This window comes from Malaya genurostris, chromosome 3, assembly GCF_030247185.1.
Source record: "Malaya genurostris strain Urasoe2022 chromosome 3, Malgen_1.1, whole genome shotgun sequence".
Taxonomy (NCBI): Eukaryota; Metazoa; Arthropoda; class Insecta; order Diptera; family Culicidae; genus Malaya; species Malaya genurostris.
Window position 1 is genome coordinate 120955156 of NC_080572.1, and position 27694 is coordinate 120982849.

At 37.3% G+C, this 27694-nt stretch overlaps 1 protein-coding gene across 4 annotated transcripts; it reads right to left on the reverse strand.

The window, feature by feature from the left end:
* LOC131435389 (dmX-like protein 2) lies at positions 1–27694 on the reverse strand. Of its 4 annotated transcripts, XM_058603214.1 has the most exons (19): positions 27441–27694; positions 24218–24435; positions 24012–24154; positions 23755–23955; positions 19538–23694; positions 18849–18935; positions 18263–18388; positions 12518–15821; positions 12197–12466; positions 12023–12139; positions 11405–11966; positions 11248–11347; positions 10048–10131; positions 8846–9115; positions 8717–8786; positions 8582–8656; positions 8299–8432; positions 8153–8236; positions 1–1312 (listed from the first exon to the last, which is right to left on the reverse strand). In XM_058603214.1, exons 1-19 carry the CDS (start codon positions 27525–27527, stop codon positions 1112–1114), a joined length of 10290 nt encoding a protein of 3429 aa, XP_058459197.1. In that variant the 5' UTR covers positions 27528–27694; the 3' UTR covers positions 1–1111. The 4 variants fall into 4 exon arrangements, with proteins under 4 accessions (XP_058459197.1, XP_058459200.1, XP_058459199.1 ...); XM_058603217.1 differs by lacking the exon at positions 18849–18935; XM_058603216.1 differs by lacking the exon at positions 10048–10131.

Sequence of the window (27694 nt, forward strand, 5' to 3'; positions counted from 1 at the left end):
TTTCAACGATAAACATTTATTCATAAATAAATAAAATTTTCCCTAGCTTTCATTTGTTGCATTCTTTTTATATACCATATGGTTATTTAATAGATGACGCTTTCGTTAATATTTACTGTTTTGTTTGTAACGATTATTGTAAATAGGTGGATTTCACGTAACGAATATTGTTGCTATAATTTTTCGAACGGCCACAGATTTGTAAGGTGTTAAGGTTCGATCTATATTCAAAGGTTCTGCTTTCATTTATTATTCGATTTTTCGTTTGATTCGTAAAAACCAACAACAGTATAACAATAACTCGTTTTGCTTTCTTCTGGGAACCTTATTTCGGTTATAACCATAAATGATTATCATGACGGAGGCAAGAGCAAAGACGGGTATAGATTTCAACAGGAATAAATCAAACTCGCACACAATACGAACGATATTCATTTTAAAGCAATATGTAAACTACAGTAGTATGAGTTTAAACCATCATTTTTCTTGTTTAGTATTAAAGGTAAACTTGTTTTTACAGTTTATCTTCTATCTATTATTTTCGTTAGTTTTTTTTTTTTTTTGGATCATTTCATAACCTTATAGTTCACCTATCTTTTTTGGGGTACGATTATGTTGATATCTTCACGCACTTTTTGGTATTTACTTTGATTTTTTAAAGATAATACGTCTAAACATGGGTATTGTCTGCAGTAAGAATTTTTCATCTGATTTTAGATGATGTTTCATTGTTAGAGCTTTCAGTAGTACTTGATAGGAAACATTAAATGTGAGGTTTGTTCAAAAGTTGTATGTTTTTATTTGTATTGTGATAAGAATTCAAATGTTGAAAATGTGTAGTTTAGTGTATGCTCCTAACGTTTTCTATATACTTCCGAGGGTAAAATCTATCAATATTTGATGTTACGTGTAGGTGTGATTTTGTTTCAATATTTTTGATTACGATTATGATAACACTTACTTACAGGGGACTTTTTCAATTTCCTAAAATGTAGACACATATTCTCCGTATTTCCCTCCCAACGTCCTGTATTCATATCCAGCTCGACCATAGTTTGACAGAATATAATTTATCCTATCGATTACGACGTTTGAAGTGGACTAAACATTCTTAATACAGCGAATGGATGATTGACTCCCGATCTGGAAGTTGTCGTACTTTCATAGATCCGTCGGCGCCACAGGAAAACAATCGACCGCACGAGTCTATTTGTAGTTGCGTCACACCCTGGCCGATGTGTTTGAAAAAACTGCTGCGAGCATGTTCACCCATAAAACTGTACAGCAACGTATGGACCGTCAAACCCCATACCTGTAAATAGATGCAAATTAATTCATTGTACCATTCGTATTTGAATTAATCTATAAAAAAAAATTAGTGAGTTACATTTTTTCTACAGTAGAATTTACGTATATGATTCTCTTCACATAAAGGTATCTATGTGATGTGGAGTCATGCTATAATCAGTACAAGGACTGGCCAGTTGTTGGGTTGGGCAGAACTGTAAGCAGAGACACTTGCAGTCACTACACGTGCAACCATAATATCCAATCCATAGATAGAGATACTATTGCATCTCGCTATACATGCTTGAACCCATCTGATTTGTAAGTAAGAGGGGTGAGTCAAAGTCGTGTAAAATCTTCAGAAGGAAGATTCCTTCAATTGATTTGGGAATTTCTGCGCGAACCACAAGAATTAAAGCAAATACTTTTTTTCTTTGATGTATCAGTTGGGCGGCTAACACCCTGCTTCGGTCCATTTCGCCTAAAACAAATAGAATGACAGTTTCCCCATTCATCTCAGCTACAGTATACATCTCACATACAAAAAACCTATTGTTAATCCGCCTAGTGACGTGATAATATCTTTCTCTTGTCATTAACATATTGAAATTAAGACATGGTTTGCCTTTTTCTATTAAAATAATTTCTGACACGAATTTGGGCTCATTTTTTGATAATTCAGACTGATTCGAATAGTTCAAAAAAGCTTGCTTCCGAAACTATCAGCAATAATTCATTCGAACTTGATCATGGTTGACTTTCTGAAATAATTGTAAGGGTACAAAAAATTATTTTTTCGATTTCATCACTTGTACGATTATATCTCCCAAGCATGAAGTGTCAGCTATATGATCTTAGAAATTAATCCACAATACAATATTACTCTCGAACGAGTCTAAAACCATTGAAATCGGTTCATACATATTCGAAAAATTGAGCGGTAATGGGTTTTGTCGTTTACATCTTCTATCTATATATATATATATATATATATATATATATATATATATATATATATATATATATATATATATATATATATATATATATATATATATATATATATATATATATATATATATATATATATATATATATATATATATATATATATATATATATATATATATATATATATATATATATATATATATATATATATATATATATATATATATATATATATATATATATATATATATATATATATATATATATATATATATATATATATATATATATATATATATATATATATATATATATATATATATATATATATATATATATATAGATAGAAGATGTAAACGACAAAACCCATTACCGCTCAATTTTTCGAATACGAATATATATATATATATATATATATATATATATATATATATATATATATATATATATATATATATATATATATATATATATATATATATATATATATATATATATATATATATATATATATATATATATATATATATATATATATATATATATATATATATATATATATATATATATATATATATATATATATATATATATATATATATATATATATATATATATATATATATATATATATATATATATATATATATATATATATATATATATATATATATATAAAAATGCAGAGGTCATTCTTTGTAATCGCATCACGTAAGAACGGATAGACGGATTTACATGATTCTTTTTTTTGTTTGAGCAGTTTTTACCCCCACCGGGTTCGTACATAAAAAAAATAGGAAAACTCCGGAAAAGTGTGAAAAATCCATAAAATTGTTTTGTATGGACAATGGAATTTTCCGTTGAAAAAATCGTCAATGATAGCTAGATCTACGATTGGTGTTTGGCGCATAACGAGTTGCATAAGCCGTCTAATGCCCCGTTTACACTTCTGCTGGCTGCCAGCATGCTGGTGTCAGTGTACTGCCCTCTTAGGAAAAAACGTTCAACTGTGGTCCAATGATCCAAAGTATTAGACCAACGAAGGACCACCGTTGAACGTTTTTTCCTAAGAGGGTAGTACACTGACACCAGCATGCTGGCAGCCAGCAGAAGTATAAACGGGGCATAAGAAAGGAATACTAGATCGTTGAAAGAATCATTTGGCGCGCAACGAGTTGTTTTGTGTGAAGTTTTCACATCCATATTTGATTTATGTGATTCGTCATTCCAAGCCACGTGCTTAATTGGGTATCAACATTATTGATTACTAATATCGTTTTCGCTTGAGAAAACTAAAACTGACCCAGGGTAGTTTCATCACACTTTTTAACGAAACTGTGTTCGTTTCGTACTTAGCAACGAGGATCTGAACAAACCTAATATAAAAAACCAGGTTCGAAACGGATTCGATTTTTAGTTCAACAATGTTGAAACTAGGTTCGAAACTAGCTTCAAACAAACGAAAACGAATAAATGACTGGCGGAATGTATACTGTTCTATTAACAGGCAGGAGAAAAAGTTCTGATATCGTTCACCAGTTTATGGATAGTGTGTAATGGAGTCAGATGAATAATATTGGTCATTGTGAGTGTAAGTTTAACAAATCTGAAAATTTTTGAATTAATCAATGAAAAGATTATGCTGTGGAAGCGCTAAGGTCAAACTAAGAGATTTTCCTTGAATTTTGCTGATTAGATCAATGTCCAAGAGGATTACCATAATGGATTGAGACTGACATTTCCTATGCATTATTCTGTGAAGAATGTTCTAATTTGTAAGATCAATATCAAATTAAAATTTGAGCGTCGTCTCACCAAGCAACAAAAAGTTCCACAGTACCTGAAAAATATCCACTTTAATAGAGCTATTGAGTACGCGTGGCACTTTTTGGCAACTTGAACGCATTTCTGAGAAAACTTTATCGCTACTTAAAAGCTTTACAAGGAACTGTTCAAAGTTAGTTCTGTTGTGTTGGGTGAATTCAAGTATGAGTAATTCCCTAAAAACGGACTGTTCAGAATACTTTGTAATTTTGGTTACTTTGACTAAACACAAATTGTAAATATATCATACTCTACCAAATGAAGAACTCTAGAAAATAAACTTTTTAACATATTGTTACGTTTGTCAGTACAAAACTCTGATTAGTGAGCTTTTTCATCGATTACCGAAAGCAAGAATCACATCTGGAAGAGAAAACGTGGCACCTTATATCCTTTATGTCGAAGCCATTAGAGAGAGATCTCTGTTCAGTGCTTTGATGATAATCTGTACCTTTGCTCAATTTTTGTTTAACAGAAGTATTTCACATTTTCACATTAATTTTTGGTAATATTTCTGTTTTGGGCTGAAGCAAATGTGTGTCGAATTCTGTTGATTGTAGGTTAATCAAAAAAATAATGGAGAGAAACGTTAACCACTTAGTCGACAATTCTGTTATCCGAAAACATAAATTCGAACAAATGATTTTTGGGCGAGACGAAGTTCGACGGGTCAGCTAGTCACTTATATAATTATATCTCCGGAACCAGAAAAGACAGTCATTTGATTTTCGAACATGATCCACGACACAATAGTATCTCTCAATCGAGTCTAAGCTTTTTGAAATCGGATCAGCTATCGGAAAAAGGCGTTATGTCGTTTACGTCACTTCTAAAATTATATATCCGGAATGACCGCAATTATGTATTTGAAATTGATCAATAATTCAATAGAAACTTTCAAATGAACCTAAGCTTATTGAAATCTGCTCAGGTCATCTCGAAGAAAAGTAAGAAAAAAGTGCGTCTCTTATACCATTATATTTTTAGAACCAGAAGTGTCATCAATTTGAACTTCGAAGTTGATCAATGACCTTATAGTAGCTTTAAAATAAGCCACAGCGACAGCCACACGGATATTTTTACAAACTCGTCGAGCTGAGTCGAATGGTATCCCGATCAGCAAGTGGAAACAGATGTATAACAAAAAGGAGTTTTCTTAACAAGTTCTGATATAAGTCTGGTTTCGTTTGTAGTGAAAATAACAAAATTTTCTAACAAGTAACAAAAAGAGAAATAGTTCAAATATAATATGTTAATCGGGATATAACACTATGGATCTCCGAGGCTTTGTTCGAAAGTCGGTTATTCCAGCAATTCTACTACGTTTCTATAAAGAAGGTAAAATAATTAGGTGAAATCAGCGCACACATAAAGCGAGTAGCAAGCACTTAAAGCAAAACATTAGCACTACGGGGAAGCCCATGGAATTGCCCTTGTTCGAAAATTTACTGAAGTGTGTTGTATCAGCATTCTGATTTCGTTCAGTGTAAAACTACGTTAATATTAAAGGTTTGAATTTAGTGTGTAACACTACACATAAACAAAAAGAGATCTGAATAAATGATCAGAAAGAGCCAAAATCTGTGCCGACGTTGCCAGGGGTACGTTGCTCCAAAAATACCGATAATTCACTGATCATACAGATAAATACCGATTTTTTGTTTTAGTTGGAACAGGCATGAGAAAAGGTTGTCGTAAGACTATTTTTTGTTCACTGAACTGAGCTCCAGTAAAATTTTCCTGGTACTTATGTAGCAGAGATTCGGATACCGATACGCTACCGATAATTTTTTGTGCCGGATACAGGTTTTTGGGAAAACGACCTGACAACGCTGATCTGTGCTTGAACTTTCACCAAACGAGACGTATTTTATATCTAGTGCGACATTCCGAAAACCGCTTTTTTAAAACCGTTATAAAAACACATTAAACTGTAAATGAACTAATTAGAGAATTTCTTTCCTCTTTTTGCCTTTTTCATACAGGAAGGTTATGCAATCACTGTTAAAACTGATTTTTGAACCGATACCATTCGACTCAGTTCGTCGAATACGCAAAAATCTCTCTCTGTGTGTGTGTGTGTGTGTGTATGTAACATTTTTTTTGCACTCATTTTTCTCGGAGATGGCTGAGCCGATTTTCATGAACTAGGATTTAAATGAAAGGTCTTGTAACCCCACACAAGGTTCATGAATATTATTCGGATCCGATTTGCGGTTCCGGAATTACAGGGGATATGTACAAAAAAAAATGAAAAAAGGTCCACTTACTTTTCTCAGAGACGGTTGAACCGATCCTCACACCTTAGATTCAAATAAAAGGTACAATTGTCCTATACGAAATTCCTGAATTTTATTTTAATCCGACTTTCGGTTCCGGAGTTACAGTGTGATTAGTGAATAAATTCTTATTCCAAAATACTTCCTCACTTTTCTCAGAGATGGTGTGACTGATGTCAACAAACTTAAAGGTCTCATGGTCCCATACAAAACTTCCAAATTTCATCCGGATCCGACTTCCGCTTCCGGAATTATATGGTGAAGTGTGTTTAAAATTGGATACCGTCACTTGAAGCGGCGAAACGAAACACGTGAAAAAAATTCTTAACTTGCCTCGAAACTATTCCAATCGGTAACCATTGTCAATAGACAACCAAACAACCGGATAGCGGCTATGCTGGTTCATGGTTTCTGATTCCGGAAGCATCGGAAATAAAAAGTAAAATAATTTCTAAACTTGCCTCAAAACTATTCCAATCGGTAGTCATTGTCAGTAGACGGACAAACATTAATTTGGTTTTCCTTGTTCTTGGGTTTTTGATGAACGACCGAAGATTGTAGCCATAGACTCAAAAATAGATCCCAGTCACTTTTCTCGAACCAACTTCGGTTATATCTGTTCCCAGATTCCGGTTTCGGAAGTACCTCTTTTCGTTTCCTCTGAGATGGCCTAACCGACCTGAGTACTGTTTCATTCTGTAGGTTAGACTAGTTCATGGACAAGACATCATTACACCACTAAGTGGATTGAAACAGGTTTTTAAGTATTAAAATAGGGAAAATCTAAAAGACACAATCGGAAGGATTCAAACACAAAACGATTTCGTTGAGAAAGGGAAACTACTTTAAACAGGAAACCCATTGAGTTCAATTGAAATTTTATCTAGAAAATGGATGTGTCTTCGAAATATTAAACAAACAAATGTGCCTTTAGACACTCCCACTGACTAAGGTGGATCTAATCAAGAAAGAAGTTGAACAGGAACCTTACAGAAATGAACAACCTGGAAGTTACGGTGCGAGGAAAGAAAGTACCAAGAGTGGTAATTTTCGTTTAGTTTTTTAAGTCGCAGCTATAGAAGTCAGTACGCTAGAAATTAGGATATAAACAGAGAAATCATGATAATGAGTATACCTACTCCCTGCTATGAATGCTGGTTCCTGATGCCAACGTTTTTGTTGTGATGCCGTTGTTGTCAACAAAATGTTGAACTATGTTCATACCATTTGGATGCACACAGTGTATGATTACGAAAATGAATTTCTGTCGGATACTGAGATTCATATTCATAAATTTCTTATTTCGGAAAAGAGAATTTAATAGTCGAAGAAAATTCATACTATTTTGTAATGTAAATACAATTGGAACCCGTTAAAATTTCTTTGCTTATAATATAAATGTTATTCTGACTTTGTGCTCTGTACAACCGTTACTTTCCCTCGAATAAGGCATCTTATATCCAAGTAACTTCTTTATTCATCACATACAAACACACACACACACACACACACACACCTGTCTTCTCGTTATTTCCCTACTTTCCACTCAAGTACTGAGTAGGAAAATATATTCACAATCGTCCGTTGATTTCTCTGGCTGTCGTCAGTCATTGTTTTGCGACTTTGGGTTTAACCACTTAAAATTTTTTAAATCGTTAATCCAATACTGGTTTTAAATCGATCAGAGCTGTATACAGCTCTAATCAAACTATCGATAAAAACATCTCAAATAGCCACTTACCCTTCATTGGGATAAAACATCATTTCTAATTCAATTTTCTGAAATAAAATAACCCATTTTTTCAACTTACCTTTATATCACCATCTGCTGATCCAGTAACGAAATGTTCCTCATGAGGATCAATTGCTAGACATTTAATTGGGTTTTCGTGAGCCTGAAAAAAATTAGTAACTTTCCTACATTTGCTCACAAAAAGAAGAAAAAACTCAAGCAAACCTGGAATCGGTGTCTTAAAACACGTTGTCGAACATCGAATATACATACATCGCCTTTCTTGCCGGCCGATATTAGCAGTTGATGTTGTGGCGCATATGCCAGACTAGATGCTCCTTGATCGTGACAAGTGAAAGCTGTTGATTCGTGATAATATACGTTTAGTGAAAAACTTCTCAAAAGGTGTATTACTAACGCGATATAAGATATATATTAAATATTCCAATTTTTTGGGTTATTTTTGGATATTGGCACTGTTTTATCAATACTAATACATATAACTTACCTGATACTAGTGCCTTTTTTTGGGGCAACAGCGTATCCCATATTGCTACATTTTTACTTTCTGAACTGTGTCCAGCTTTGTAGAATAAAGTAAGTAAGATTCATATCATTTTGTATAATGCAGAATAAAACCTACCAGTTGCTACCAGACTGCAGGAACCGAGGAAAACGAAATCTGTTATTCCCTTATTATGGCATTGATAAGTCTACAAAATTAAATATTGAAAATCAAATGAAACTAACACACTATACACTATATACGCACAAAGAAAGGTCTATTGCTTTGACTAGCTAATCCAACCTGCCACAGACTCAGGTTACCATCTCCATCAGCAATACCGAATTTGTTGCCATGCTGCGAGAAACGACATCTGGTGACTTTGGCAAACGTTCCAGGAGGGCGTGGTGTGCAGACTACCTGTTGGTGTCCCCATTCCCACATTTGTACCGAACCGTCCTGACCACCAGTCAGGTAAAGTGGCATCAGCGGGTGAGCACTCATGCGTTTGATATTGTCGACCTTATGCTTTAACACCTTCATGTTAAAAACAATAGAAATATTAGTAAAATTTCAGAATTGAGGTGTACTAAACTAAATATCGACTATAATGAACCAGAAAGATATTTTACGACTTATCTAAGAGGTACTAACAGCGATTGAAACAGCGTGTTCCAAAATGTATAACTGAAATGTTACACTTAGTCTTTAATTATTGCTCAAAAAGTTGCGCTTTGTTTCAGAAATAATGATCAACTAAATGTACAAAATGCAGTAGATAGAAAAGAAAATTTTCAAAACGAGCTGATCATTTTTAATTGCGGTTATACATTCTGAAACACCCAGAACAATAATGACAATGTCGCAAAAGACCCCCTTGATTATACTGTGAATAAATTCAAACCTAACTACTTATAATGAAATTTATGATATTTTAGTAAAAATCATCAACACCTGCGTTCAGTCTGATTTAAAACCTTCATCTTATAAAGCTGTGTAGTTGATTTTTACTTAAGTGAAATGCAGCGAAAAAAAAAACGTCACGATTAAAAGGATATATTTACATAACGACATAAGTGCTTTTTCAGATTCCTCGTAAAAAGTGAGCATGAACAAAACAGAGTTGTGCTTTTGGGATTACTTTCTATACTTTGCGTTTAATGAATTATTATACTTTCTCAAACATAAAATCCAAAATACTGAAGAATAAAAAATGTATTGCAGGTTTTGAGGAAAAATTCAATGAGAATATTATTATCCTATATGGCGCGTTAGAGTAGAAAACATATTGAAAAGTTTTGAACATTACCAGCTCACGTTTATTGAGGATTGAAGAAGGCCCTAAGAATCTATACGAATGAGTTCAATGATGATGATCATATAACAACAAATTCTTTTAATTAATTACAGTGATGATTAATAACGAAAACGATATAGAAATCCAACTAGAGGAAATGGGGAAACAGTACCGGTTTCAGTAAGTGCTTTGAACGCTCAATGACTAGTTTGCAGAAGCGCGGACATTGACTTCCGGGGAACGTCGCTCCTTTAATCTGATGATAGTGAGTTTGGTTAAAATGAGGAAACGAATCACACATACAATTAGAACACACACATAAGAAGAAGCAGATGATAGAGTGGCATTAGACATTTTTAGAGATCATGAATTATTGAGACTATACAAGCGAGTGTGTGCATTGGTTTGAATTCCACAGTACGCTTAAATTTGTTTATTATTATCAGTTTTAATATTTCCGAAGCTTGATGATTCAGTGGGCTACGAATTAAATTTGCGCAGGTTGCGAGAAACCAAACAGTTGCAGTACAGATGACGCCGTTTAATGGGACAGTTACTGAAACATTGCCAGTATTTTTTTCGTTTATAGAACAATAAACTTTACTTTCATGGACAAAAAATTCGCTTAGGTTTTAACCAGTATCTAATGGGAAAACCAGATTGGAAAAAGACCGACAAATATAGCTAGTATAGTGAAATGAAAAACTGTGAAAAAGTTTAACTAAGCAATCGCATATCATAATTCTCAACATAGATATCTTTTGCTAGACGGAATAAATTACAACTTTTTGATAAATAAGTTATTTGGAAGCTGATTGTTATTTAACTTTAAACATTTCTTAAGTAGCCTAGAGAACATAAAACCATGCAATCGTATACGAAATATTAGCGCTGAAGGAATGAATGTTGATTCTGGCTAACATACTGATTGGATCCCTTCTTAACTGGAAGGAAGAATTAATTAGAATAAATAGGACTGTAAAAAGTAGGTGAGGTTATGGATTAACAAAACTAAAGGATGATTGTTAGAAATTATGTGTGAATTAGTTGTGTTGTGAGAAATGGTGTCGTATAGAAAGATGTCAAGTTGTGTCCTTAATCGGTGTTTACTATGCTAAGTAACATTTAGTTGATTTTGAGAAAAAACGAATTCAATTTTTTTTCAATTTTTCGTCTTAGTCATCTTTGATATTAGATGAATTCGTTTTATATTACATCAAATGCTCTTTCTTCCTTTAGATTTTTTCTGTTGAAAAATAGCACAATATGCCGAAAATCGCATAATGTAGGATAATGCAGTGTATTTCAAATTATAGCAAAAACCAGTAAACTTTTCAACCCGCAAGAATATATCGGTTTAAACAACACTTACCACAGAAGCTCCACGTCCCGATTGTCCAGCAATACCAGGCTGTGGGCTAGCTGGTGTTCCAAAGCTTTGTGCCGCATTGAGGTTAGAATTTATTAGATGCCTGAAAGGTAAACTCATTCTAATTTTCCTGGCAGAGTAAGGAAAATTGTTAAAATACTTGTCGTTTGTTGTCTGTATCACCAAGAAGTTACTCGATGGCAGGGTTTCGATGTCTTTTGTTAAGTTCATGATATCCATCTCACATTCGTCTTCCATCCAATGGGGGGCCTCTAGTAGTAGAGAAATGTCCATCTCTTGTACTTCCCTTGGTGTGGCTAGTGCCAAAAGACCCGAATTTACAAGATTTAAACAGAATGCTGAAATTTGTTCTTGATCTTTGTGGATAATTCGAACGGGTTCTGGAATGTTTTGAACGCTATTGTGAGCTCCATTAATAGCGGCAGATGCTGATTCGTTTCCAATAGGAGTACCAGAGTCATTGACCGAGTTCGTTATCGATCCTAGTGCTCCGTCGGTTTGATGTTGTGGAGTTTTCTTCTTCCCAAATACAGCTCGGATGAAAATATCCTGCACCAATTCGTTACGTACCAAATAGTTCCACAGACGCCGAGAAGGTGCAGCGGATGAAAGACAGGGGGAAAATGGGGTGTTTGATTTCTCCAACAACGAACGGTACTTGAGAATGGCGGGGCCTTTTGCTTCGGATTCTACAAAACAGCCTGCAATACGTAAACTATTAATAGAAAAGTAAATGTTTCGGGAATTTCGAGCGTACCTGGAATGTAATCAACTGACGCAGGACCACGGTTTTCCAATTCTTCCCGAAGTAACTCTTGCCAAGATGACAGAATCCGAAGAACAGCATGAACCAGTGGACTAGATACTGGCAGCTCTGTAAACGGGATTAGTCATGGAAACTAACTCGATTCTATTAGATTTGATATTTTACCTTGCATTTCAATTCCCGCTATATTGATGAATGCTTGCAATTGGCTTTGAGCAACTCTGATGAGAGCCAGTCGCAGGACACACCAGGAGTATGAATTGGGATTGGAGTGCTCCGTATTTTCCCTACGATGCTTTCTAACAGCAGCAGATGCTTGATGTGATTTCGGATCATTATTCAATGGGTCATTGAAAACGTCCTCGTCGTCTTCTTCGTCGTCCAAATCCGATACCGCCGAGTCAGCTGAATCATAATCATCCTCGTCTGGGTCTCCTATAATTTTTTTAAATTAATCATCAAATATTCACATTAAAGATAACGCACCCTTTGGCACCGGTTTGGTGAGAAAATACGCCACCATTGACATCTCGGGCGGAACGAACTGCTCGCGGTATGTTGGCTTATCCTCCTTCATGTTCGCTGGACCCTGCGGTCCACCGAAATGGCCAAGTAGCTTCATATTTAGCTTCACCCGTTGTTTCGTTAGTGAAGTAACCGCACCCCAGACGCTTCCGTCCGCCGTGGGACTGTCAAGGCTTTCTTGTTGAACCTGTGCTTGTATCACCTGCTGAGCAGCCTGTACATGGGACGTGGCTTTACGGAGAAGCTTCTTCACACCTCCACCGTACAGCGTAGACCATGTGTAATCAGTAAAGTTCTGACCAGCTAATCGGAACAGAATGTGGCAATCACAGGTCGTCAGTGCGTAGACAAATAATGCCATATACGTTGCAACGAAAGATTCACACAGCAGCACATTTAACCGAGGTGTGTCTTCGTCTTTTTCACGTGCTAGAAGCGCCCGGAGATTGGTTACACCTGGCCATTTTGAAGGAGGAGTGCTTACAGCTAGCGGTTCGTCGGTCGAGTACTTTCTGCGTCTCTGGTGTGCTGTGGCATTAGCCATTAGATGGGTACTCTGACAGCTGGCGTTGAGTTTAGCTATGGTCTCCATACCTGGACTGTGACATCCTTCAGATGCGGTCGATTGTTTTACACTGAATGATTCTGAATCACACAGTGACTGATAGATACACGCGGATAAAGCCACCCCAAGGTCCCGCAGCACAAAAATTCCGTTTGGAAAAGCAGTACGATGGGCATGAGGTGGACTTCGCATGTCAACCATAGTTTGTAGCATGTCATGTGTATGAGACTGTAAGTACCGTAGGGGATCGGCAATAACTGTCTTATTACCGGCTACACACGCACTCAACAGTGGAAGTGTGGTTGGGAATGGCAATGGACTGAGCAATTGCTGCTGTGTCTTCTCTTGCTGAAGCTCCTGAAGTAAGAGGACGAGTTCCATCCTAACTGATGCAAGCCCTCCACCGCTCGCTCCATGCAAGGAACAGTAACTGAGTAACGTTCTTAAAAGGGTTTCATTTGTCTTCAACCAACGCTTTCTTCTCGCAGCTCTTTGAACTTTGGCTTCAAAATCTTGCTTCTCCTGAATCAAAATCTCATGTAGGGTTGGTTTTTCGTGTGGAAATTTGTTTGCAAGCACTGGAGTATCTCGTTCAATGGCGTCGGCATTGGTATTGTCTTCAATCGCAGTGTTGTCCGCATCACCACTACTGTAATTACAAAGCTGTTTCAGTGCCTCGACCTCTCGTTCCAACCAGACGTACAACTGATACCGTAGTTGACCTCCGTCAACTTCGAAGCCAGTGGCCAATGTTGACAGTTCTTCCATTAATATTTTCAGGCACGCAATAAATTTCAACTGTTGGGCCATTATGTCAAAGTTTCCTTTAGTATTGTTTTGATTTTCGTCCTGCACGGCACTTGTTTCTTCAGAGTCTGGTTTTTTCAACTGAATACCTTCATCACTTTCGTCATCCTCTTCTTCGTTCTTATCCTCATCGTCCCATTCCAGTTTGAACTCATCTGGACCATTTGAAAGTTGAGACATAACTGGAGCACCCCAATCAAAACCTCCTGAACCCGCTGTACTCCAATCCACCGCAGTTGATGAGGCAGGAGCGCCCCAATCAATGGAATTGGCTGTTTCTTTGCCAGAATCTCCTTGGCTACTTCTGCTCCAATCTAAAATGCCCGTAGCTATTGAGTTACATTGTGGTTTTGCTTCACTTGGACTCTGTAGTTGACTAGTTGAATCCTGGTCAATGACTTTTGATGGTAATTTACTTAAAACATCCAGGGCTAGTGCTGGGCATCCTGCCTTGAAGTGTGCATGTGCTGTGGTGAAATACAACTGCCGCTCGAGTGGTGTAATAGAGTCTTCTAGCTGAATCTGTTTGTCGGTAGCAAGACTTGGCTTAGTTGCAGATGTTATTTCACTACCATAGCTAAACCCTGCCAAGACCACTTGGGCTCGTTTCTTATCCTGAGCTGACGAAGCAATATGCTGCCGAATAAGCAGTGGATGCGTCCTTAGATAAACATAGAAATTAAAAACGTTCGGATTGGTAGCATGCGAACCCTCGCCGTGAAACATAGCATTCTCGTCATCAAACAATGGATGCATACATCCAATGTTACTATTCAACAGTGTACTTAGACTGCCAGAGTAATCTTTGAGGATCCATAAAGCCATCGACCGCAGAAATGGATCGGGATGGGCCCTACTGAGGTCTTGATTGTCACCGTTCTTATCGCACCCCAAAACTTCTTCAAACAATAGCCTCTTGAAGCTCGGAGGTGTGGCATCATGTTCACCTTCATACAGACGAGTAATTACAAGTGCCAATTGAAGATCCTGAAGTTTCGTTAAACAAACTTCTAAAGCATCATTCAACGAATTTGCAAGCAAGAAAAATGCTACAGCGTGTTCAAATCTTTGTTTTCCTAGTAACGCAAATGCATTCTTCAAGGCCGCTTTTCTCCATCGATCTTCATTAAAGTTATTTGCAAAAAACGACGTCATTTTTTCATCCCTTTTGGATCTGAACAAACCCCACACTACAGACTTTTTCTTCATAGCAATATAATAAAGAGCAGCATCCAAAGGTTCTTGATTTGCCTGAAACGAAGCTTTCGCCAAACGTTCAATGCATTGTCGTAGAAGGTTATTATTTCTCAACCACCAACCAACACCGAGTTCCTTCAAAACATGCCATTTAGGTTGTCCCTTAGCATATGATGGGATCAGATTCAATAGTTCTTCTTCACTTTCCGAATGGAATGCCCAAACGATATTGGCCGTTCCTACACCCTGTTTTTGAAATGTTTGTCTCTGTGCCATTGGTAAACAACGTAGTAAATAATTATAATGCTTCATTGCAAGCAAAAACCTCAATCCGCAGTCGTCTAGGGAATCGGTTGATACATTTTCATTGCTCGGAACACCAGTCAGATTTTCTTTTGCAATTGCAGTTTTGGCTGCATCGATGGCAAATCGTTCTGCGAAATCAGTATTGCAAGTAGATACCGTGTCGGCCAAAGCCAATAGGTGCATCTGATCTAGCGATGAAAGGCCTGGTAGATGTGTATGAGTTAGCAAACGGGAGAGCAACTGCCCCTGTCTTGGTCCAAAGTGAGACAGATAGTGTTTCTCCGGCAGAGAAGAGCGTCGATCGTTGTGTCTGCTAATGTCAGGTTCTTCCTCTAATAAATCGTCCAATGACTCATCAACCACATTACTCTCAAACAGTTCGTTGTAGTCCTGAAAAGAAGGTATAATTGAAACGTAAATAAACATATGTTTAACTTGATGTAAATACAATAGGTTTATTTTATGACGCAGGACACACATCAAACACAATATTATCTCACACACACAACGTCATGAAATCATCACTTCAATCACAATAATGGTTGAACTTGAGCTTAAGCACTTCAATTACAATAATTGTTGAAAAAAATTGTTTATGTGACGATAAAGACTGATCGTGATTTATCAATTTTTTTAATTAAAAAATCATATCATGTATTTTTTAAGTTCGATTCTTAAATTGGTGAAATGACGTATAACAATAAGTTCTAGATTATTGTTAAGGTTTATTTTTGATCTGGTAATTGAACCCATCATGAAGTCTACTATTTCCTCTGGCCCTGACGACTTACCGGCAGCTATTTAAAAAAAATGCTCGACTGGTGTTATTATTCCCCTTTGTCGACTATTTCGGATGTCACTCTCTAAAGAAAAGTTTTTCCCAACTTAAGGAAATTTTCTTTTATGTAACGATTTATTAATTTTAGTTTGACGTAAAGCCCCCATGACTAAGTTCAGTTTTTGCAATGACTGAGCGGAAATATATATTGGAGAAGCCAAGTGAAAAACAAACTAACAGAAAAGATGAATTTTTGGAAAAAGATACGCTCAGAGACAGGACTCGAACCTGCGTCTGGCACCATTAAAGAAGGTAACAAGCGATTATAAATACACTCTCCTACTCAATGCTTGATCGGAGAAGTAGGTATAAAGCGAGAGGACTAGTGTTTGATGGACAGAGAAGATGTTTGGATGTAAGGTATCGGTTGGGTGATGGCCAGGATGTAGACCATGTTCGATGTACGTTGCTACTATGTCTGTTTCGTGTTTTAGAGTGACTAAAACAAGATCAGAGTGGCGGAATGGTAGCGCGTATGCACGCAGGTTCGAGTCCTGTCTCTGAGCGTATCTTTTTCCAAAAATTCATCTTTTCTATTAGTTTTTCTTTCACTTGGCTTCTTTTATGTTCCCAGTATATAAGAAAGGTGACAAAAAAGACGTGGACAATTATCGTGACATCACATCGCTTAGCGTAGTTCCTAAACTGTTTGAAAATGTTATTCTGATACCGATTTTCAACCAACGCAAGCAATATATTGTCGACACTCAACGTGGTTTTATGCCTAAGCGCTACACAGCCAACAACCCATTGTCATTCATGTGCTACGCGACTGATGGTATGTCAAAAGGTTTACAAAAAGACGCTATTCACACCGATCCCTATTCTGCCTTTGATATAATAAACCACAATATAACAATTGCTAAATTGGAGAGACTTGGATTCGGTTCAGACATCATTCGATGGCTGCAATCATATCTTATGGATCGTCGTTTAGCAGTGAAAATCGGCGATCACGTTTCCAATGAGTTTATCGCTTCGTCCGGAATTCCGCATGGTAGCCATCTCGAGCCTTTAATATTTTTACTGTACTTCAACGACGTCAACTTTACTCTAGAGGCCCTCGTCTATCGTTTGTCGGTGACGTTAAGATTTACTATTACATTCGAAGCCCAGAAGATGCAAGTTTTCTACAACGACAGTTGTTGAGCTTCGCCGAACGGTGTAAAGTAAACCGTATGAAATTGAATCCTGACAAATGCTCGACCATTATGTTTTCGAAAAAGAAAGAGCCATTTCTTTTTGATTACTTTTTGGAAGGATCCCCGATAGTCAGAACGGCGTGTGTTAAAGACCTTGGTCTCTTTCTCGATGAGCAACTGACATTCAAGCAACACATCAGCTATATCGCTTCAAAAGCTTTTCGCAAGTTAGGATTTGTAATGAGGATGGCTAAACATTTTACAGACGTGTACTGTTGCCTATGGTTTGGTCTACTACAAAATCCGCATTCAGAAGACGCATCCTATCTCCAACAACAATTGTTAATCTTCACAGAGCGGTGTACAGAGAGCTGAATGAAAATAAATTCCACCAAGTGCTGGATTATCACATTCACGAGGAGAAACGATTCATTTCAATTCGAATACCTTCTGTATAGATCATTGATAGGCAGACTGACTAGCATTACATTGGTATTCATGTCCATGGACACATCAGTTACAGCTATAGGTTCATGTAGCTTAGGATTCTCATTGCAATTTGAAGATGTACACTGTTTAAAATTCTTTTTCTGTTCGTTTGTTCGCTCAACACTCGAATATTGCTCGGTAGTTTGAAGTCTCTGCTACTAAAACTGTGCCCATAGATTCGATTCGATACAACGTAATACGGAATACGCATTCTGCCGAATACATTGGAACTATCGTCATCAACTACCGAGTTATGAAAGTCGCGGGTTACTAATTACTAATATCTACTTATAGTCCAATTACTTTCACTGACTACCACCCCAAATATCGTCATCCGTTTTTTGCATCAGACCTTAACTTACCTTAACTTCTTCATTTGGCTGGGTAGTTATGCCAACTGTCTCTTTATCCGCGGCCAATAATGTCCATAGCGGTAGCGGCGGAATGGATGTAATTTCTGCATAATCCAATGTCAATTCCTCTGGGATCTGTGAATGTTGAGATCGTGTTCATATGTTTTTGAAAGTGATCATTTGCAGTATAGTTTTGTTAACTCCTGTTCTTCCTACCTCTGTATCGTTAAAAATAAATTATACGTTAAAACAACATCAAACACCGCTTTTTATTGTAACCTATTAATAGTGGGTATAACCAAAAACTAATATTCGTGCGCATGCTACAAAATATTGAGTCCCTGCTAATGTATTGCGACTAAAATGCTAGTTCGGTTGAATATTTATGTTGGAAATTTGGCTTTGAAAGTGTGTTATTGAACTAGTGCTTTTAATGAGTCTCTATTAGTTTCTAAAACATGCATTATTGGATAGACGACAAAAAGCCATAAAGCGAAAAGATTTAAGGAATAAAGAATTTTCAAGTTCACTGAATAGAGTTTACAAAAAGATTTGTATAGTATCTGAAAGAAGCAAAATTAAAACTAATCCGCACCTGTGTCGTTGATCCTCTCGCTTCGAGAGGACTAACAGTGCCTGCTGGACAGCTAACAGAAAGTGTGCGAGATCTAGACCAACCACGCTGTAAACACGTAGCCAAAAAGTAGAGAAACATGAATGGTGAAATGGCAGTGAGGTATTTGAATACTTGTGAGTTATGTTCTTTTTGAATCACTGTGATATGAAACGTGTGCTGCTTTCCGTGAACTGGAACGAACTTTTCCTGAACTTTTGTGGGGAATAAAAGATTTTTAGACGTTGAAAGCTAGGATTCGTCAAAATCCATAGTTTCGGTAACGATAAAGCGGTAAAAATATTTACTCTCAAGCACTGTTTTATTGTCACAAGTGCGCAGTATTCTGTTCGCAGAATAAGCTTAGTGTGATAGGAAAACTGGTTTTTAGAACGAACAGCAAGTTTAGGTTTAGAAGAGTAACTAAAGATATTGTACGCATTCGCTACTCAATTAAAGCTTCACGCTTTCGACAGATGGTGACTGTAATGATCACTTGATGACAAGCTTGCTTGCAAGAAATGAATGCATGAGAACTGAAAATCATGTGCACAACAGGAAGTAAACCAGGAAAAGGTGATGTAGGTTAAACCACACACGTTTGGCTATATAGTAATCCTCTAGAGCAAACTCACTGCTACTATCGGTAGCTTCAGTAAATCTATAAATACCTGTCTGTTGAGGTTCTCTTCGTCACCACCTCCTCGCACGGTGTATGACCCACTGATACAGCGAACTAGATGAGCTAAAATAGCTTTGACCCAGCGAATCTTACCCGAGTTGAGCAATTCCATCAATTGTTTCGGATGGTACTGTGGTAATACAGGACAAGCAATACGAGATGCCTCGAATAGACCGTAATCAGTCAAGTAATCATGAATAGGCTGATGTTGTTCGTTTCCAGTGTTAAGTTGACCAGTACTGTAGCTGCCAGGTTTTTTTCTTTTACCGTCGTTAGATAGCATTTGAAGGTTGATAGAACTGACTCGTGATAGCACTGGCATTGAAGACACATTCGCCAGTCGTCTTTGTGTGTTATCCTGTGCGAGGGTCCGCAAATCTTCATCCTTCAGGTACCGATTATCGTACAAATCTTCAACCTCCATGTGATTGATTGTGTTAAGTTGGGGTTTCCACTGGGAGTAGACATGCATTTCTGAGTCCATCCCGGCAACAAATATGCCATCGCGCACCCAAGAGATTTGCATCGGGAGTGGAGGTAAGCTATCTGCTGTTCGTAGTTCGATTTGACGCAACTTCATCCATCGTATTTCGTCGTTAAAATGAGGTTGCGCTAAGGAACTTGCTTTTCGAAGCAACGGACGATTCGTTGATTGTGATTCTTTCATTGCTTTCATGTTCGATTGAGCGATGTCGCTCGAAACAGGCGTGAATAGCATTATCTTACTTCCAACGGCTACGGTAAGAATGTGTGATCCATCCTCCTTGGAGACCCAGTCAAGTTGTACAAGGTGTTTTTGAGTCAATGGACAAGTGTTGCCATGCTCCGTAATACTTTTTCTTAGTGATTGTAAAGTGCTAAAACTTGGTACGGCAAGTAAACTTGAACCCGATTTACCGTGCGCCTCAGGAGTAATGTCGCCATTTCGAGTTGAACGGTTATCATCATGCGATAACGTCTGAAGCATTTGGTTCAGTCGTTGTTTTTTCTGTAGCGTCTTATTGTCATACAAATAACTCAGGTCCAAGTGAGGATCCACTTGGATTCTAGGTAAATGAATATTTTTCAAATGAATGGTATCCTCCAGAACCCATTCACTTCCACCAGTACTTTCGCATTCATAAATGGCCACGCATAAATTTACGTAGCGTGACTCTGGGTCACTACTTTTTGTTGGTCTGGTAAATGACTTTCCATATTTATATGCGCAGGCGATTCTACCTGAGTACGCAGCACTAATATGCAGCAATTGTCCATTAACATCGATCGTCGATTCTTGATCTTTTCTTATCATTTCCCATTCACACCATTCATAGCTAAGGCTCGTTATATCCTTACCATTTGCATTTTTGGTAACTTTGCACTTCCAAAAACGAACGGTTGAATCCGAACAAGCTGTTACTAATATATATGGAGCAAAACAGGCTGGATAGATAGATGACGAACTCAGATGTCCTGCAGCTGGAGCAGCATGTATCACGTCAACTCCGTCAGGCAATGGCAACTCTTGCGTACAGACTTTGGTAGTTGAAATATTCACATGCGGACTGTGATCAATTGGCACTTTCACATCCTCTGGAACCTGTATGCCAGCCATCGAAGCCCGGTGAATGTATTCCGGATCGTCTAAGTCCTGAACCAAATTACTGTCTGGAACATACATCATACTACTGCTCATTTCCTCTGGAGCAGTGGGTTGTGAAGCAATAACAATACGCCACATATGGATTGTTGTTCCGTTAGATGTTCGTTCTAATACAACTAAATAGAATGGTTCTTCAAACTGAGCATTTCTTTGCAAATCTACCATCGCTCCCATTTGCCCATCCATTAGACCAAACTGTTTATTTTCGCTTCCTATTATCATTGGTTCTTCAGAGCGCTCGCCGGTAATCAGTTGTTCTTGGAAAACATGCAACAACTGAGTATTCTGCCAATCGTGAGTGGCATCGTCTATTGCATCTAGCTGTATTATACATCCCGGTCGTGCCGTCGACTGTTGTGAGACTATTTTGATTTTATCATGAAGCGCTGAGTGTGTACCTGGAAGTTGATCCGAAGACTCTGTCGATAAAGATTCCATCGAATCCATTCGACGGAAACGACGTTCAGAACTAGATATCTCAGCCAACAGTGTCCTAGCATCGATTACAGCTTGGTAAACCCGCAGGCTTTCACCATCACTTGCCACGAAACATGCCGAAGGAGAATTACTCAAATTCCCCAACGTAGTGCTTGGTAATAATGTAGGAATCCATGCCACATTACTGAACGCAGAAATTTCTGGCGAATTGATTCTTGCAAGCTCATTAACACCTCCCGACTGCGATAATGGACCAACCGCATCCACGCGCCACAATATTAATTCTGAGCAAAATCCAGATGGCGTACATACGTCTTTCGGACGGTGTAATTTTGACTCTGAATCATTCATCATCTGTTTCCCTGGATAGATGGTATTCGTGTTCGGAATGTCAGGAATGTTATGGTGAGAGGTTGTCAGTAATAGAGGCAATACTGGGTGGCATGTTATATCGTTAACTCTGAATCTATGACCTGAAGCTCGTGAAGCGTGACCAATGCTCAATACTTGAGAAAATTTACTCTTATCAGCGAATGTTAGTTGCCATAGATTCAGTGTTCCATTTGAATGCTTCGTTACCATTGAAATTGTTGGGGACGGAGGTGCAGTAAGAATATCAGGCTCTTCACAGGAATGCTCATGATTTCCAGTGTCTTGACCAGTTTTTTTGTTCATTTCCTTTTGGTCTTCGTCGATCTCAGTTTCATTGTCCTCATTAACTTCATTTTCTTCCATTACACTGGGTAAAGAAGTAACAATATCACTATTTACGTCGGGTGCAATACTGCTGTTTCCATTTGTCGGCTTTGGCCCACGCACTATCATATCACGGAACCCAAGGTTTCCACTGGTATTGTATAAAGCGACGGTGGTCGACATCGACATTGCATCGCCCAAGGGAAAGGCTGATGGAATCCTTGTAGAAAATGAAACCTGCGCTTGCCGAAACGATCCTGGATGGTATTCGTCTAACCATTCAACTACCCAAATCAAATAGCTTCCATCAATCGGGTGAATCGAATACAGTAAGTCCGGATTATGATGCCAGTCTCGTAGAAGGCATTCTATTTTCATATCAAGGGAATCGGTTACATGAATATTGTTACCGTCTTGGGCGAGCGAGTTGATCGAAGTTGTGTTCGACAATGACTGATGACTGGGGATTCCCGCATGCGAAGCGCCCCCAATCGATTGTGATCTATTAGGCTGATATGGAGGATTCTCATCGCTGTTACTTTCCTCCTGAGAGAAGGTCGGTCTCATTTTTGGACGTTTACGATGTTCATCATTCAGATCTTCATCGTGCAATACTTCTGATTGTCCTTCACTATTTGCACCGGATAAGAGATCTTCTTTCTCAATAACTTTCCGAGTCATTTCTTGCAATATACCTTCAGCTTGCAGAGAGAAATGCATCTCTTTGTTGTTGAGCCAATGAAGAATGAAATTGGGCTGTGTGGAAGGATCGTTAGTATGCATTGACGGTACCAACGGTATATCGGTCTCAGCATTTATAGAAGCAGCCAAATGGAAATGCAATCCTGGGGTCATACCAGTTCCATGGTAACCATAAGAGTGGAAATCATGCACGCTGTATGTTGATGGTAACGTCGGGATAGGCGCGTTTCCGAAACCAGTACTGGCACCTGGTCCACCGAAACCGGCACCCATTCCATTCAAACCAGTAGCGCCGTTATGTTTAGCATGGCGTCTAATATGGAAACAAGTTTTCATATGCTTTAACCGTTGCATGAACCGGTGCTTATGCCGGTGAGTTCGAAATTTTGGATTCTGCGATGCTAGGGGATCGAACTGGTTCATGTTGACTAATCCATCATCCGGCAGAACGGTTTCTACCCATATACGACAAATATTGTCTAGACAAGAAGTTACTAGCATATTGGACACAGATCCCTTAGGCATGTATTTGCTTGTCTTGCGCCATGAGAGATGGGTTACTGCTCGGGGATGTGCGACATATACAAACCCGTAGCTGGCATCCGGAATTCCGTTGAAGCTCGACTGCGAAAGCGATTGGTCGAAGCTTTTGTTTGGGAACAAAACTGAAATTTTGTTTCAATGTTGATCAATCATTACAAATGTTTGCTTAGTAATAATCTTACTGTGTTTATTCTCGTACCACACTTTCACTAAGCGATCACTTTTACCGGATGTGGCAAAAAGAGTCCCATCTGGACTAAACGCCATATGATGAACGGGGGTAGCAGTGTGACACTTCCAGACACAATCCCAGGTGGCATCCGTGTCTTCTTCATTTGTCGGTGTTTTTGGATCACGATCACCTCCAATTTCGAACTTAACAGCTGCAATAATCATCGATTAATTCATTGATCACTAAATAACATTTTCTCATACGTACATGTCGGTTCATCATCATCTTTAGATATACGCTCGTGCCACAACTGAAGTACTGTTCCACCAGTCAGTAAACGTGTTCCTTCTAAATTCCACGATAATGAACTAATATGCGAAGTAGTCTGCAGACTACCGGTCTGAACCCACCTGTGAAAAATCAATTTCTTCAATTCAATTCATTCAAACTGACTCGTAGTTTTGGAACATTACTTGTACTCTAATCCATGAGCAGACGATCGGTCATTGTGAATTAACGGTGTCGGTTCGAAGATACAAACTTTGTCCTCGTATGCTGCTGCTATCTTACCCGTATCAGTACTGCAGTCCAACGCCGAAATGCGGATGTAATTATGAACGGCGCCGGGTATTATCTGAACCCTCTCGAAATTGCTAGCCAATATAACAATGTTACATCCTGCAGCATATGCCTGTGAGTAATCATTCAAATAAAATTTGTGAGAGTATGGTAAGAAATGTATCGTCAAAATCTCACTGCGTAGATTCACATAATCTTTTCAGGTGGTGAGAATTTTACTGTCCTTCTACTAAGATAACAGCCATAAACAAAAATGTACAACTAAATTTGAAACTGTACTAACTAAATAGTTACTGAAATCCCATATTAATCAAAACTAATTTCCTCGTTTCATTTCAGAAATTTTTCGAAAATTAAACATCTTTGGAAGAACTTCAGTCTGTTTAATATGTCCATCACGATCGATAAGTGATATTGACTTAAAAATTCAGTCAAAGTCAGTTTTCCGTCAAGATGCCCCGAATTGGAAAGATTCGTAGTGTCAGTAGAATCGTAGCACTAGCCATGCAATGGTTCTGTACATTCTGAATCGGCTGCGAAGTCTGTTGACAGAAGGTCAAATTACACTACAGGAATGTAATACCAAGGCTTTTACAAGTCAAAAACTATTATTAAATAAACTGTAACAAAATTATGCTGGATAGACTGCAGTTAATTAACAAAGAATTTCGTAATCTTCATTCATAAACTACTCCTTTGAAAAATGTATATTTTTCGAAAAAAGTCCTTACTTCCTAAGAGCTGTACTAAAAATAAATGAGTTAGTTTAGTGACGTTTTCTCTATTAAAGAGACTTTCAGTCGGTGGCTGGTTCGTCTCTAAAAAATGATATTTTCCTAACAGTTAATATAGAATACATCAATTTTTGGTTCAACTCATAGTAAGTCTACTATTAAATATTTCTACTTGATTTCAAACGTGCAATCGACATGGTCGGTACGTGGGCTCATAGTCACTGTCGAATATGGACATGGACTATACTAGTAGAGAATTAATAATCGAACGTAAAGCAAAAACTGACTTGCTGAGGCATATCATTAAAATACCGCGCTATCTTATGCAATGGTTCATGGAACTGCCTTCGCGTCATGTTTATAAGACGATTATACTGAACATATCAAAGAACTTAGCTTTAAATAGATATATGTTTGCTTCGACTATTTCTTTTTTTTTTAATTACACGAATAAGAATAGTAGCCATGCTATAGTCAAATTATATAGTGCTATTGTACCAATAGTAATTTCATTAGTAGATTTACCATGTTATTTTACCGATTAATCGACTTTCAATCAATGAATTGTAAGAAAATCGAATAGAATATCTTTCCTTCGACGCTAAGAAGTCATACCGCAGAAAAAAATGGTTCGAATTGTTGAATACTGCTGTTATAGAGACGCGTAAACCTAAAGCGAATGCTCATAATTTCATCTTAATTCATCTATCGAATAGAGACAACAGATCTCACTCTAACTAATGGTGTTCGTGTATGAGATGACTAGTAGAGCTGAGATGAATGAGGGTACCGTTACCCTAGTTCGCAATGTCCAGTCAGGGTTCTGACAACAATAATGCAATAATGCATAAAAAATACAGCATGGCTGTTTGATATTTTCAGATTCAAGTGTGCATGTTTCCCCAAAAGAACAAAAATAAACTCGTTCAATACATTACCGATTCTCTGCTGAAACGTCGACTGTTCACTATATAGTATCACGTAGATTTCTGCTTGAAACACAGTAAAGAATCTACCTAGTAAGTGAGTGACTGCTTTAATCAGATTTCACAACAAAAAAATACCAGCACAAGCACGATCACCCAACAGATAACCGTCCGTATAACAAACTATGTGTTCTTCAAATTGTCGTTCCAACAATCAGACAAGCAATTCTCATGAAAAGGTTTATATCTCACACTAAATGTTTTGACAGGAAAACTGCATATGAGTGTCTATGTTTGAGTATTCTTATTTTTTCCAAAAGCTTCCGGCGTTCGCATTGGCCGAAAGTCAGGTAAGCTCCCTTAGTCCTGAAGCCAATGTGGGCAGACCAATTCAGTTTTAAATCGAGAATAGCAATGACTTACATCACAGTATTTTTATTTTTCCAAACTGCAAATGTCAAGCTTCTTTATTGAAAACATATGTTGAAATAATCCAATACGATGTTGCATTATTGAAATTCAGATGTAGAATTTTATAATTGTAAAATAATGGTAATCACATCAGCTCCAACGTACATCTCATATATTAAAACCATTAGCTAGAGAGAAATATGTTGTCTCTTCAAATATCTGTTACCAGAACAGCCAGTATTCAACAGTTGTTGAATTATTTTCTTCAGTGATAATATTTCTGAGAGCCAAAGCGAAGATATTGCCTCCGATTAGGGTTAGACTAACAATTGATTGCTTGAAGCATTTGGCATAGTAATTGATGTAAATCCCAGTTACTGGTGAAGCCATTAATGAGCGATTATGTTGGCGAAGATGTGATTCATCATTGGTCACAAATCGGTCAGTATGCTTATCTATATCATTTTCTAGTTTATTTAATATACAAAGGTTTTTGATAGACATATTTGCGATTTAAGCCATTTACATCAAGTATTAGAACAGCATTGCTCATTGTTAAACATAAAATAAGTTTTCTAACTTGACGATTTTGGCATCCTTCATAAATTTTTTTGTGTGATATTAATACAGCACCACAGACGATGTCTATGTATTGGTTGCTATATGTATTCATTGACAAAAAGAGAAAAAAATTATCAGTCAAGTGACTACCAATCATATGAATTTTATCAATACTTTAGAATTTTTAGGAAATACTACGAAGATAATTTTTATTTCCATGTAGTTAGTTTTATATTGTTATAACTTTATGACAGTTTCACAAAAAAATCAATTATTGATCATAATCCAGAAAAGCTGAATTGCAGAAGAAAATTACGTATTGCAATTAATTTCTAGGACTGCGAATGAATAAAGCCAGATTAACGTGCTAAAATTAATTTAAACAATTTCATGCTTCTAAGGAATGAATGAATTGAGCAGATAGGAATCTTTTTTGATTTGTAGTCGGTAGCAGCCCTGAGGGTAAAAAATACAACTCAACATACAGTGAATGGAACTCCTTCGACGGATCCGACTGCAAAACAACGATCACCAGCGTTACAAGCTCCACTCAAAATCTGGTGGCAGTTCATGATTGCACCAGATTTCACGGGATTATATATGCGTAGAAGTTTTAAATAATTTTTACTAGATGATTTCGCATTTTTACGCACAAGTTTGCACTATTTTTACGATTTTTCACACTTGCTATCAGAATAACTTGCTAATCTTTTTTCACCTTTCACGAAAGTGACTGTCA